The sequence below is a fragment of the Idiotropiscis lumnitzeri genome, chromosome 5 (genome assembly GCF_059441095.1).
Source record: "Idiotropiscis lumnitzeri isolate Australia: NSW breed Sydney's pygmy pipehorse chromosome 5, RoL_Ilum_1.0, whole genome shotgun sequence".
Taxonomy (NCBI): domain Eukaryota; kingdom Metazoa; phylum Chordata; class Actinopteri; order Syngnathiformes; family Syngnathidae; genus Idiotropiscis; species Idiotropiscis lumnitzeri.
The window spans coordinates 12,483,616-12,498,915 of record NC_142395.1 but is presented as its reverse complement, the minus strand read 5'-3'; the positions used below and the strand labels follow the sequence as shown (position 1 = coordinate 12,498,915).

General features: G+C 40.9%; 1 protein-coding gene across 4 annotated transcripts in view; it reads right to left on the bottom strand.

Moving 5' to 3' along the window:
- Positions 1-8,761: 8,761 nt before the first annotated feature.
- Positions 8,762-15,300, bottom strand: part of unc13c (unc-13 homolog C (C. elegans)) — a 133,437-nt gene continuing 126,898 nt past the window's right edge. For all 4 annotated transcript variants that reach the window (XM_088295581.1, XM_088295582.1, XM_088295583.1 and 1 more), the window contains 3 exons: positions 14,200-14,292; positions 11,726-11,885; positions 8,762-10,842 (listed from right to left, as the gene is read on the bottom strand). In XM_088295581.1, coding sequence (XP_088151707.1) covers positions 10,557-10,842; positions 11,726-11,885; positions 14,200-14,292 — 539 coding nt within the window. In that variant the 3' untranslated portion in view covers positions 8,762-10,556. The remainder of the gene's footprint in view (positions 10,843-11,725; positions 11,886-14,199; positions 14,293-15,300) is intronic.

The window sequence follows — 15,300 nt, the reverse complement described above, 5'->3', positions numbered from 1 at the left end:
AATCACTCGTCATTAGTGTGCACGGCCACCGTAGATAACGTATACGAGCCAAAAACGAATAATAGTCGATTTATAGATCACATTCAAATTTGAATTAAAAAAAAAAATGGTATTCGCAATTGAGTATGAAACTATTTCAACATTATATCTTATCAATAACTGGAACAATGTTAGGTCGACGTGTGGCAAGCATTCATGTGCACTCGTCCAGCGTTGATCGATGTAGCTGGATCGCGGGGCAGACGATACATCGATTGCACGGTCGTATCGTTATGCCCCGCAGCTGTCGAGAAATACTTCCAAAGCAATAATCGCATGTATTTATCTATTGGTAAATGAATACATGCATCTATTTAAACAAATACTGCTTTACAGTATGAAAAATTGTATCAGTATTCTCAATACGGTTTTGGAAAAAAAAAAAACACAATTCTATTAGCATTGTGGGCCAAGTTATCACCCTCATAAAATTTTATGAACAGTACAGATAATGTTTTAAAGGGGGACATTATGAGAAATGGTTTCTTTTTAAATTGCTTGTATACAAATGGTTGTCTCTGGAGTGCCTGCCCAGACTTCAAGTGTGAAATGAAATTACAAATACAGTCGGTTTCTCTTTTTTTTTTTCCAAAACGAGCAAGTCGTCATGAATTTCGCCCTGATGTCGCAACTGACACATGCACAAATCTGCACACTAATTGAGTCAAAACATTGAAAAATCTTATCTGGAAATTCTTGTCGTGAAGTGCCGCCTCCGCAAGCGGCATATGCTATGCTTTCACCGCGCTCTCTTTGAGACTCGAGGCTTGCTTGAGCACAAGTCACCCGTGACGACCTTCTTGGCTCATTAGGAGACGACAACATATGAAAGGATGCTGAGACAACGGCGCTGAGGTCAAATACCATAAATTGTAATTTGCATGCAATACTTTTGGAAGTTCTCCTATGGTCCGCATACAAAGCCCTCTCGACTGAAATCCATTTTGTGTCCGAGACATACGATCCTCCATTCCGTCAGCCGTGTGCATTAGCAGTGTCACGGAGATCACATACACTCTGTATAACTCACTCGAAAGGCTGCTTTCGACAGCAGCACTCTGCATGCCGTACATCACAACAGACACGACGTGCTCGTCCTGCTGTGGCCATTACGTTGAATGACATCGCCAATGACATATAAAGGTTCCGTCGTAACAGCAGGCCGTTATTTTGACCTTTTACGCAGCTCGGTTGAGTCATAAGGAGTAAATGATGAGTTCAGATTGGCGCAGGGCGTGAATATTCATCTGCAGAATTGACGCTTCTTTCATTTTGCTGCGTTATATTTTACTTTGGCGACTGGTTAGCACGTCTGCCTCTCAGTGAGAAGGTGCAGGGTTCGATTCCGGCTCTGACCTTCCTGTGTGGAGTTTGCATGTTCTCCCTGTGCCTGCGTGGGTTTTCTCCGGGTACTCCGGTTTCCTCCCACATTTCAAAAACATGCATAGGTGGACCTAATACACTCATATGAAATTATTTTTTTATTTTCCAATGGCAATAAGGCGCTCACCTCCACCGTGGAGCACAAAGAATGCAAGGTAGCGCGGCAGCCGTGACGATGATTTTTAGCAAAACTGTCATTGTAGCACCTGCACCCGATGAGACAGCCAGCACATGCGAACATTTGCATGTGTCATGTTTGGTTTTATGATGCTCTCTAAATATTATGGCTGTAGGTGTCGTATTTTATTCAAGAGGTCTCTTGAAACGGACCATTTGTCATATTCAACACGTAAACTGACTGGGAAAGAACTCGCAACATGTTTTCTTCATGCGCAAATCCAACACGAATATTTCAAAAGCTCTGATTTGACTTTGTTAAACTGGGCTGAGTGCTTGTGTTTCTTTTCTTTTTTTTTTTTTAATTTAAGTACATTCATTTTCAGTTATATGGAGAGCATTCATACTTATTGAGGTGCTCTTGTTTTGCAGCGGCAATCAGTAGGGGCGGCAGTTAATTAAAACGTTTGCGGAGTTGCTGCTATTCAATCACTTGAATGGGCGTATGCATCGGGGTGTGGAGACCGGAGCAAAAATAAATAAAGTGCTTGCAGACACATTGGAGCAAAACAAGGCTGTTTTGACGTCAAGTGAATTTTAATTGAGGTAACGCTGGCACTTACTAAGAAAATGCCTTGGGGTGTGGCGTTTGAAAATGTTGCCTCTCTCTCACTCCATTATGCACACATTTGAGGACACATTTGAAGGCTGTTATTGATTAGCTATTATGACTTCATAATGCATTGAGCCTCTGAGGTCGAACGTGTCACTGTTGTTCTCATTTCAAAACATTTTTCCAATTGGAATCGATGGGAAATGATCCATTCCATCTACAGCAGGACTGAACTATTGATCGAATCATATCGACGTCGCAATTTACTAAAATGTAATTTTCAAATTGCAAAGCCAGGAACTTTGAGGAAAACAACTGCTTCACTTTGGTCTGTCAGTAGACTTGTGTTTATATATCCTCGCTGTCCGTCAGAAACATCGCATGTCCAAATATGGTCAAATAGATTTTTTTTCAATAATCAATACTAATGGTCCATCCCCCCCATTTGTGTGCAATCCTTACGCAATTTGAGCCAATTTAAAGGGTTGGAAAAAAAATACTTCAGTTTCCCCACCCTCCGGAAGTTTTGTGGTGAAATTGACACCCTTATTTAACGTTTGGGTGTTTTCATTTTGCGGACGATGAGTGAAAATGGTTGTTTGTTTAAGATCGGTCTTTGTGATCTCTTGTTGCAAAAAGTTGTAGGGTAAATGTTTGCTTTTGTGATGTTTTCAAATGCTTTTTGCACGGTGGGGGCCTCACGTGATTGCGGAATTTGTGGTACTCTGCTGCCGCCGGTTTCATGTTTGTTGGAGGTTTTGTAAATTGGAAATTAAATATCTTTTTCTGGTCGTATTATGTTGATGTCAGTGTGCACTAATTTAAGGTATAACACAATTTGAACAAAGCGTTGCCCTGGAACTCAAACAAGCTGGCGTTTTTTTTTGACACCCTATAAAGTTGTCAATACAAGGATTTCATCCGACAGTGACAATATATTATTTTCGGAATTGTCTATTTTAATTTGCGCATATCTTAAACACTTCAAGACAGAAGCTAATGATGGTTCAGAGCAGCTGCTTGCTGGTGCATGTAAGCTTCAGTTAACATTCCAATTAATCGATTAATTACAAAAAATAATGTGTGACTAGTCGATGAGCAGGATTAGCGTTTTACATTTGGATTATTTTAAATCGATGGTGTGTAAGAGTTTTGTACTATAATTAAAGCTTGACCACTGAAATGGGATAGACTACGACGTTTTGACGTGTACAATTTGGGTTGCAGGTACGTCGGTCAGGATGCAATTTTGTCATCGACGACACTCCCTTTATGACATTTCCCCACCAATCTAAACAACATAAAATCCAAACGTTTTCTCATAGTTATATTTTCTGACATGGGCAGCAAACAAAAAAAAATTACAAGCAATTAATGTCACCGGCCTGGTGGATGGCGACAGCTGTTTTACATGATGTTGGCGTGTGTCTGTTCTTGGTGTTTTGATGGCGATCTTCCCCACCAAATTCATCCATCAATGCCTCAACGGAGCTTGCCTTGTGCACTCGGAACATGAAAGGCCCTTCGCCAAAGCGTTCCCACATATGCGGACGGGTGCAATATTCCAAAATCAGTCAAGGCGAACCGAGATCTATTCTATCTTAACTTCTGATAGATTAATTAATCAATTTTGTGTGTGTGTGTGGGCGTGTGTGTGTGTGTGAGAGAGGCAGCACGGCCATCTATTGGCCCACTGCCCCCTTGGCCTAGAGGCCGCGACATGGAGGCTGCCGAGTGGAGAGTGATGACACCCATGAGGATGTAATTACGTGAGGAGCAGATGGTCTATGCAGGGGGATGCTCCTCCCTCGCAGTCAGGGCGCTCGCTCGCGCTCGAAATGGAAGCCTGGCAATGTAAAGCTTTGCGGAGGTGTTCCATCTCTGTTCCAGCTGTCCCACTGCAATACATCAAATCAGGGGCAGGAAATAAAGACGCTGACTCATTGTCTTGTTATAGCTCCTTTTTTCATGCTGTTCAAAAGCTCATAAAACAGGCAGTGAGAAGCCGGAAAGAACATTTGCTCGTTTTAAAAATACTGGTCCATACCAAGTGTATTGTTTTTGGGGTGTATTTAGAAAGCGTTTTGTTGTTTCCTCCGAACGCACGTTTTTAAAACCTCATTTTCTAAAAACTTTTCTCAGGATTCTGTCATGTTTTCCTGAAATGACTTACGGTGATTGTTTATGTCACCTTTAGTCACTTGAATCGGTACGTTTCGTCATTGCTTCTGTCCGTGGTTCAGTGTATGATCACTCTTTACTCAATTAACCTTTTGTTGTTCCAATAATGACTTTGATCAAGCATTTGACTGGCTAAAATGTCTCCTGTTGTAACCTTGTTCTGTTCCTCCTTTCTGCTCCTCCCTTCCCCCATTTCCGCAGGTGCCTAAAATGGTGGTGCCCAACCACGGTACTCGAGGACCCCGATCCGGCACGTTTTAGATGTTGCCCTCCTCCAAAACACTTTGTTCAATGATCAGCTTTTCAGAAGCCTGATAGCCATCTGGATCAGTTCAGTCAGGTGTGTTGGAGGAGGGAAGCATCTAAACTATGCAGGTTAGGGGCCCTCGAGGACCTGCTGTTGCGCACAACTGCATTTAATTTACCCAGGTAGGGCCATTGAGAACTTTTTTTTTTTATTTCCTTTGGCTCTATGTCGGAGAAAATGTTATATTTCATAGATGGAACATGAATGTAAGTGTTAAATATAACTTCATGCAGAGTAATTAGAGATGCCACTGAATGATTAAGTGGAGTCACAGCAAAGGGACAGAAATAAGATGTAGGCGTTTTTCTTTCCCCTAATTTGGATATCCTTAATTTTTTTTATTCGAGATATTATTTGTAACATCAGTGTACAATAATCTATTCGCTGTTTGGGATTGTAGTTTTTATCTCAGTCAAGTAAGTGTGTGTGCGCAGTCAGTTGGGACGGGTGAATTGCAGGGTTGACTAAATGACGCCTCCCTGGCCTTGGCGTCAAGTGTTTGCTATAAAACTGCCACCCGGCGGAATCAATTACGGAATTGTTTGCCGACGTGACACGACATGGCGCGGCGCTGCGCGGCCACCCCGGTGGCTTCAACAACTCCGTCATCGAGGCTCCAAACACCAGGAGGTCAATGACACTGGTCTAATGGCCTCATGATCCCGTTTACTGTCATCTTGATGATAGAACAAGCACGCTCCCTTGGTATGCCTTCCGTTGGGCACCATCGACCTTTCCAAGTGTTGAGAGGAGCAACGTCGCCGCTTGCTGCTGGATTACTGAATGAGTTCAAATGGGAAGGAGGAAAATGGGAGGCGGGTCGAGGGGAAAAAAATATGCGATTACCTGCTCGGATGAAATTGTGGATGAACAAGAGTGGGCCTACTTGCACAAAGTGCTCCTTCAGCATTGCTGAAAATGTCATCTGTGGAATCATTCATTGAGTTTTAATTAAGGTTCTTGTGACATCCAGATTTAGAATGAAACTGGATTTGATGAAGTGAGATTTTCTGGCCGGATAAAGAATTTCATCATTTCTTTTGGGCAGACATTTATTTCACATTAGCACCACAATTAGTAACCCCCCGACACCTTATCAAGAATAACTTTAGCTCATTTAAAATGATCGACAATAGTATCAACGGTCAACGTGAGGGACAGAAATTGTATTTGTGCCCCCTGCATATGGTCGTTATACACAAATGCTGTGGTGACTGATATTTGGGCTACTCTTGCTCACACTAGCCTACAATATATTTTCAAATGACATCCATTTTTGTGGTGGCGTAGAACTGCACTCCATCATACTGACAGCCGTGTCAAAAACGTTCATTACGTGATGCTTTTAACTATAATTAAAAGTCAATGTTATGTTATTAAGACAGACACATGGCTCAATCTTGAATTCAACTTTTGTAAATTTCAAATTTCCAAAATCAATTCGATTTGATACACATTGGGCCAATTCGTTTCACTGATTCTCTGGGTGAGGTGGCCGAAAGCGACTGAACTGTTCAAAGTGTGCCGGGTTTGGCAACTAGTATGCATAAGTAACCAACGACTAGTTTTTCAGTCATTGGACATTTTGAATCATTGATGAACAGCATCACAATCGGTCACAGCAAATCAAAAATGCCAAATGCCGAAAATGAGTGTAGAGTGGGCCTTTCGTGTAGTTTTCTGGTGAGGGGGTCGTAATATTTCTTTGAGGTTTTATTTTGAGTTAATTGACGTTGCTCCGTCAACTTAAATTAAAGGTGAGAGATTTTGTCGATTATTTTTTTACTTGAGCAAGTTGTATCATTTTTATCGTTTCTCGACTGCTTGATATGGTCCGCTTTCAGACTTGTCAAAAATAAAATGCGTCTGTGCAGGAGTAATCCATCCCCGGAGGTAAGCCCCATCAATCTTCCCCTTGAAAAATAAACAGCATTCCTCTTTGAAGGGCACAGCAAAGTACAGGTTGGATGCCTTATACACAACGTGTACGGGGTGCTACTCACACATCAAGTAACAGCTTGCTGCATCCCATTATCTTCCCACAGATGGACATGCATGATCCCTGTAGCCCCTCGCCGAAAATCTGGATAATTTCTCCTTTCTCCTTTTTCCTAGTGTGTCAGAGCTTTATTATTCTCATGTCATCCGATCTGTAAAAGAAATCTGCAGGCTCAAGCCAAATATGGCCACGCACACACACACACACACACACAAGGTTAACAACATGCTGTGACCTCATTTTACAACATATTGCCAGGTCCTCCCGTACTTTACATATTCATGCTGACCCTGCATTGGACAAAAGCTTTTGAGGGATTCTGGAGCTCGGTTGCTTCTACTTCCTGATGTACTTCAAAATGTATGACAAAAATGCTACTTTAAATATGGACTAAAATACGTGCTCTTAATCTATTTATAGTTTTTGATGTATAAAAATTATCCTAACCCATCAATGAAAAGTGTTTGAAGCAAACAACAAAATAATCATTTTTTTCCAGAACCAAGGGCTCATTTGCATACAAGTTAACATTCAAGGTTGGCACAAAATTGTTGAACAAGAAACCAACATTAAGTGCGGTAACCCATTTTTTTTCCATCACAAAATCAACTCACGCAAAATGTAATATTGAGGTACTGAATTTGTCCTCATTACAAATCTGCAAAAAAAAAAAAAAAATCTGCACTTATAGGAACCAATTTAAGCGCAGCTAAGCCACATCTGCCGTCTATTTGTGTAATCACATCTTAAAACTACAGTTGACTTTTGGATATTTGCAGCTTGGCACCCACGTATTTGCATATTCTTCCCCATTTCTCCCCCGTTCTTCATGGAAAACAGGCATTGAATATTGATCAGCGTTTCTGATTTCCAATTTGGTTTGTTTATAAACAAACCAATAAAAAAAGAAAATCCTGAAAATTTTCAATTTTCGGCAGCGAGTATTTTTACTGAGGTTGACAAGATCTCAACCCAAAGTCTTCCAAATTAACTCCTACTTCCATACTAATTCTTCCATTTGATCCCGTTCTGCTTTCTCCCGGTTAGTTATCTATTTGCACATATCGCCATAATCGGCCGGGAATGTTATTCCTGGTGTAGGAAACGCATATTTCTTCTGACTGACATTATCCGCTGTCAAGGTACGTGCTATGGACTGAAAGCTCTGATAACAGCTTTACAAAAGATATAATACGTACGTCGCTAAAACAATGTCAAGGGCTGTGATGCTTTTTTTTTTTATGTGAGTGATGTTATTGCTTGACGGTCTGGATTGAATCTGTTTTTGCGTTGTGCTTTTTATTAGGAGGTCAGTGGTGTTATCAGTGTGATTTTTATTTTCAATCCTTTTTTTTTCCCTCACTGTGCAATTTTTAAACTCGCAAAACGCAATCCAATGTAGCGAGCTACTCTTCCGCTCTGCAAGAAGCACAAGCGTTAAGGTAGCATTTTAGGCAACAAAATGTATGAATAGGATAAATTTTTTCTAGCAAATAGTTGAGAAATAAATGAGTAGGTGATGTTGCAAATTGTGAGGGTTTACTGTAATTTTAGTTTTAGAATATGCGCTCCACAAAATTGTGGTTTCATTTTCACCACTCCTGAGGGGGTTGCTTAAATAATGCGACCATTCGTCTGGATTTACCCGTCCGTCCCTGCCAACCTTTTCATACTTTTTTGTTGACATTTGTACTGACAAAACTTCATCACACTTCCACAAATGCGTAATTAGCCATGTTAAAGTCCTCAACGCACCATTCCGATGTCGTCCGTCGAAAAGTCGGTACAGGGTCTCTCTGTGATTTAGGATTTCCGCCAAGCCATTTCTCTGCAGTTCTCCATAAGAGTCCTTGTTGTTGTATATGTTTAATAACATACCTACTGAGATATTTGGAGTATAACAGAGTTAAATATTTGTCCAAATATGTCAAATTTGACCTCACTTCTCATTTGCTTTTTGAGTAAATAAACACTCCTGGCCATTATTTGTGAAAATATGATACATTATTGTGTGATCTAATCAGTTGTGAATGTTGCGATTTTATTTGTCCACTCCAAAAATGTGTAGTAAATGATAGCACAAGTGCATAATTGTTTTTGCAAAATGATCGAGATTTGTGACCACATTTGCACATACTTTATGCACATAGAAGAAAAGTAGACTTTTTGTACAATATCTCACTAAATATATTTACATGACATACAATTTGCCATCAGTGCAATACATAGGAATGTTGCATATTTACCAAAATGTTAAACTCTTTTCTTTTCATGAGGAAGAAAAATAATGACAGAAGCTGAGTGTTTTTTTTTTCTCTCTTTCTCTCTCTTTTAAAGGAACATGTGCAACTCTCATTTTGCTATCGGTACAGCTTCACAGCAAATAAAAAAAATAGTCTCGGCACCACCCTATGCACAATCGGACCACATATACATATACATCTCCATATATGGAATGAATTGTTTCTTTTTTGTTGTTGTACAAAGATTCTAAACAACTTTGGCAGTTTATCAGGAACTAAACTGATCATAAAATATGATATGAAATGATGCGCCGTAAGCTTGCGTTCCAAAAGCTCATGTTCACAGTGGTCATTCAGAAAGGCCAGAAGCTAACAGTTCAAAAGAAACTCACAATAGGAGAATAAAAAATAAATAAATAACGTATCCATTCTTTCTGGAGTCTTTTCTCATATGTCATGATTAGAAAATTACAAACACCTATGAAGGTTTACATAGCAGTCGTCGCCATTTCAAAATAAACACTATTTCCTTATGGTGGACTTGGGATATAAAGAGTACGAAGGCTTGGTGGTTACCGTGGGAACATGGAAGAGACACGACAGAGAGGACAGTGCAACAGTGCTGGGTGGCAAAACAAAATACATAAAAAAAAAATAAAATAATAATGGGAAAAAAATCCAACTGATTCCACAACAGTGCTGCGTGACAAACTAATAAAAAATATTTATTAAAAAGGCTTAGAAAAAGTAACTAAGTGTTCTGCGAAAAATAAAATAACTTAAATGCACAGGAGAGAAACAACAACAGGGATTCCACAAGACTTCTGGGTGGCAAAAAGTAAAATTCTAAAAGGATTGCACAACAATGTTCGCTGGAGTAAAGTACAATAAAATAAGGGACCGGAAAAAATTGTGCAACAGTGCAAGGTGACACAAATTAAAAGAAGAAAAAAGTCAAATGAGTAAGAACGGAACTCACCAAGTTGGGTGGCAAAAGTGTCGTAGAAATAAATCAATCAACATGAAAGAAGAGTGCTGGGAAACAAATTGAAAATATAATTTCGGAACGCAACAAAGAAGTCAGAACTCTACAACAGTGCTGGGTGGCAAAAAATCAAAGAAACGAACGAACAAACGAACGAGAGACTCTGCAACAATCAGAATGCCACACAGTCATAAAGTGACTTACACCGGATAATCAAGCAAATTTTCCAACATACTAAATTCACCGCCGTCATTCCTGTAACGCTTTGTTCTCTTTTTGTTTAACTTTTTGTTGTTGTTTTGTCCACTCCATTGGTTTGGCACTTTATTGGAACAAATCTCAATTCAAAAAAAGACTAAGTGTACAAAAGGTATTTTGTCTGCTTGAACGGAACCGGTAGAATATAGTACTTAATAGTAAGCATACGGTCAGTAAACACTTGTACGTACTTGTAGTATTCAAATGAACATTCCAACGGATGTTTTTATTTTTGTTGTTTTTTTTTCTTACGCACATGCACAAAAACAAACAAACAAACAATCAAACAAACAAACAACTCCTTCGCTCGCTTCCTGCTTTGGATCATCTCATGTAGAACAACCTCACAGTCATTCTCACCTGTAGGACAAAACCACTCGGAAGGAATACTGCATTTTTTTTTTTCCCCACACACACCCCCTTCGTCCGCATTACGGCACTTCCTCGGCTGAGCGTGTGTCCGTCTTGAGACGCACAAACTCTTTGGCCACCTCGTCGTTGGTCCTTTGCGAGAGTATCCGCATGATGGTGAGGCCCGTCTCGTCCATGGCGATGCTTTTCACCAGCGGGTAGCAGGCGGCGCAGCTGCCCGAGTCGGCCAGCTCGCGGAGCTGGATGACGGTCATGCCGATGATGCGGTCCTCGCGGGCGAAGCAGTAGTCCTTCACCGACACATGCAGCTCGTACGCCTCCGGCCCGTGCTCGTTGCTCAGGACGCTACGGGAAAGGGGGGATGCAAAGTTCTTCACAAGTCCAGTAATCATCTGAATTCATCTTTCCGACTTTCTCTTGTTTGAGACCCGTTTGCTGGAAAATCCCCCTCGCTTCATGACGACACGATGCCACTTAACCTCTAAGTAGGAAATGATGTCAAGTTTGGAGGGGTGGAGCTTAGTTTAGCCTGGGTTGTCAGGATTTAGAGAGTCTTCACAGCTAACAGTATCGATTTATTTTTAAGGCTAAGTTGAATTTGAAATTAAGACTCTTATATGGTAAAAACGGCACGTCATTAAAGATAATAGTAATAATAATCTAAATGTGCAATAAAAGGACTAATCCAGTGGTGTCAAACAGAGGGCTTGCGGGCCGGAAGACTCACAAGAAGATTTGGTTAAATATAAAAACAAGTACGGTCCAACTGACTAAACAGCCGGCCCAAAATTCACCAAATCTTAGATGCACACAAGTAAGATACATCTCTAAACTTATTTCAATGTACTTTTACAATAACCTTACATTTTTTAACATGTATTGTAAAATGACTTAATAATACTTTGTGTAAGACAAATTCTTGTTTGGGGATTGTGGAGATGATTCAGTTGCGTTTTGCTCGGCCCAATTGGTGAGCTAAAAAAAACCCCGAGCCCATTGATGGACTGGGTGTGTGTTGTGTTGAAATTTGAATGAGGATGCTAGTGATTGTGGAAAGCCCATAAAGACAGCAGCTGCCCTGGCCCGCGGCTATCTTTGCCTGAATCGAGTGTTTGACGACAGCGCTGTAGATTAGATTCACTTTAATTCCATTGCTGCAATATTTTAAAGAGCGAGAACTCATGCGCTGCAGGCACAATGCACGTCTCCCAAGTGTGTTATTACTTACTATTGGAATGTTTCGTTGTACTTTGGTGACCAGTTGTTGTTCTTGGTCTTGGTGCTGAATTTCCGCTTCTTGTCAGCCAGGTGCGGCCCGACGGCGTTGACCTCGACAAATGGTCGGAACATGGCGGTGGTCTGCCACTGGAGGTTGTTCACGCCGACCACTGATGCACAGGATAAGGCTGAATTAAAGCTCTGAGCAGTGAGGAACGTACCCTTGCAAAGCTGGAAGTAAGTGGCACCTCATCAAAACACACTGAATAACAAAACTGAGAATCAACCGCTAAGATGGTCTCAAACAGCTGCTATCTCGGGTAGTCCGAGCTTGAGGGAAGCTTGGTGCTTCTTACGCCACACCATCGAGGTACCAGCGAGCTTCGGCTGGCTACTTGTGCGACTCTAAACATGTTGCGGAGTCGCTCCAAAGTCAGTAATCATCACCTCCGAGGGGAAAAAGCTATATTTCTGACAAGTATCATTCTCTCCTTTTCTAACCTTTTTTGGTAACATCACCAAGGAGAGAGAAGCGATGCTAATTGCTAAGCTAACCTAAGACTGACAAGGCTCGTGCACGCTTAATTTAGTGCTAGGGTGATCGAGTACACTTTTCACAGACATCTGGTTGGAACTGGGTTAAAGCGGACAACTAAATACAAACAAATAAATTACAGTCAATTAGCAGACAAATACGTGTCTGGATAGACAACAGAACTGGAACTGGAATGAATCCGTCACGGAGCACGTCAGTCAATCTGAATGGCCTATAAGCTTAAAAGTACATTAATATATATGTAGCATGAAATATTGATATTAGTGATGTCAATTCTTTCGCAATAGAGTCCTGAGTTTAAATTAGATTCAAGTTTGATCTTATCGTTATTGGTTAAAGAAAAAAGAAATATATATATATATATATATATATATATATATATATATATATATATTAGCATTGCTATTTCAAACCAAACAAAAATAGATTTTACTGTGTTAAAAATTACATAAAAAGGTAAGTTGTCACATTTTCATTGTTGGCCAAAGCAAAACTGTTCTGCAAAGAAAAAAATAAAGAAAAAATTCCGAGCCCTTGAATTGTAGCACTCGATGTAAGTCAAAAGTTTGAAGGGAATTTTTAAGAAGCGGAGTTATTGCAGGCGAACTTTACTATTTCGGGCCAAAATGATCACCAATTAATGTCAGAAGGGTGGCGCAATCATCATAAAAGGTTTTCAATCAAGACCTGACCTTGTGGAGTTGAAGTTTGAGAGTTTCATCCTTGCTCGCTAATGACAAATCATCGAACTTTTCTACCTTGCAATGACAACAAATGTTGTGGCCTGTCTTGTTTTTGCGCAGTAATTCCCAACACTGCATCCAAAGGAAATCCAAACTTGGCCGAACTAACCTTTGGCATCAAGGAAAAGCATCTTTTTATGAATCGCATTTTTAGCTTACTGGAGCATTTCAAGATTTGCGCGGCGCCATGGAGACAAAATCGCAATACAATTTTTTTTCCTATCATTCAGCCCTACTGTTAATGCAACTTTTACTTTTGACGTTGTGGCTGATAATGGAAGATTAAGGCAACAAGCAGCACTGGGCCTCTCGTGTTGCATCACAGGCTTATGGCACACCCCGCTGCCTTGGTAATCAAGACAAATGGAAGGCTATGAACATTTCGTCATTGCGGTTATGTTGCTGACAAAGTGTGTTATTCGAGGAGATAAAAGAAAAAAAATTAAAAGAATCAGCGCAGCGAGACGGAGCGCAGCAGCAGGGGGTTTATGCTTAAAAGTCATCCGCCCCCTGTCGGTACAAATGACCATTAATCCAAATTGATAGGACAGGCCATTAAAGAACAAAATTCCCACCCACGTATTGCCAGTATTTGCTGTCTTGTGTTTACTGTACCATAAAAAGCACCGTTAATGATCCACTGTAACCGATAGCCCACCCGTGGAGTTTGATTTTTAACGGGCGTTATCGCAATTTCAAAGGGGGAAAACAATTATGATAGCGGTAATAAAAGTGGTTTACAGTCAAGAACGAACATCAACAAACTATCGTAAATTAACAGCGGCAACGTAACAAGTGGCCGTCATCTTTGTGGAATTGACGCCTCTAAAATTGTCAAAAGACTTACTTTTATTAAAAAAAAACAATTGATGACTAAATTAAACGAGTCTACGGCTCTCATTGCTCTTCGAGCATCATTTATTCGTCCAAAGATTAATCAGTGCAGAGTACAAATGGCTCCATATAATCAAGCCTTCCTTGTCTGCAGTTGAGGAACGAAATGACCTCCCTTGGCCCCCATCTGAGATAATACAGTATATTTGTTTCAAAATGGAGCCACAAGCACAGTCAAGTGCTGCTTATTTATTTACGGGAACCCCCGGCAGCACAATCATCTCGAGAGTTGCCTTCGGCGAGCGAGTGTGAATACATTTGAATAGAAATGCTGACTGATCCGAAGCTCACCCTTCACGCTGACTTTGTGCTCTCCGGTGCCGGGGTGAGAGATGAGGTTCACTTGTATGGACACCTCGCCCACCGAGCCATTGCTTGACTGACCTGAAAATACACAGCAGCAAAAAGTGAATGAAGGAAAAAGGAGCCATTGCAATTGGGAGACGTTGCCGAGAAAAACAACTTGGGCCCATAAAAAGCTGTAGCGACGCACGCTTCTATCAACAATGTTGGCTACGGAAGGTTTCCTTCTGCCCAAGGCTGAACAAGAACAGCAAGAGGAGTTACTTGTGTGGGGGGGGGGAAGACAAGAAAATCCGAAAAATTGTCTTGTGTGAAGGGATGCACTTAACTAATATTGTTTCATAGTAACGTCATTCACACAAATGACGAGATACTGTGTGACCGGCTAAACTTTGTTGACTACCAAGTCAAGTACCCGAAAGCCGTACTATTCAGAGCAGATTGCTGAGCGCAGCCAAGTGAGGACGGATGGTGAACGCCAGAAGGCTCTCTTGCACAACGGATGATGGAGCATGCTGGGCCCGTAGCTGATCGATACGTGCCAAACACGCTGCATGTGTTGTGCCACTAATGAAGAAACAAGCCAGGTGATTTATTGTAATGATACTCCAAGAGGAGGGCTGAGGGTCGCTGCTGCATAATTAAGCTGAGAGAACTTTTGTAAAAGCAAGAAACATCACGGCACTTTGAGCTGGTGGCTGCGCTGACGCAGCACAACATTTCACGGCAATCACAAACAGGAACGGAAGCTCGACTGTACATGAACAACATACAATATTGCATGGCTTGGAATAAGAAGGATGCACAGTGTCGTTGCCACGGATGGACCCGCCTGAATACTACTCACTGGTTTTGTTTAGTATTTATTTTCATTTTCTTGTTCTGTACAGTGCCTGAGTTTTGTGAGAAGCGCTTTCAAATAAAATGGATTATTATTATTATAATTTTTGCTTGCAGTGTCTGAGACGTTGGATGTTGTCCAGCCACTAGAATCCTGATGAAATATTATGCTGAGCCAACGCTAAATGAAACGCTACATGAGGAGAATGGAATCATCTGGGGGAGGAAATTCAGCACAAATTGGATATC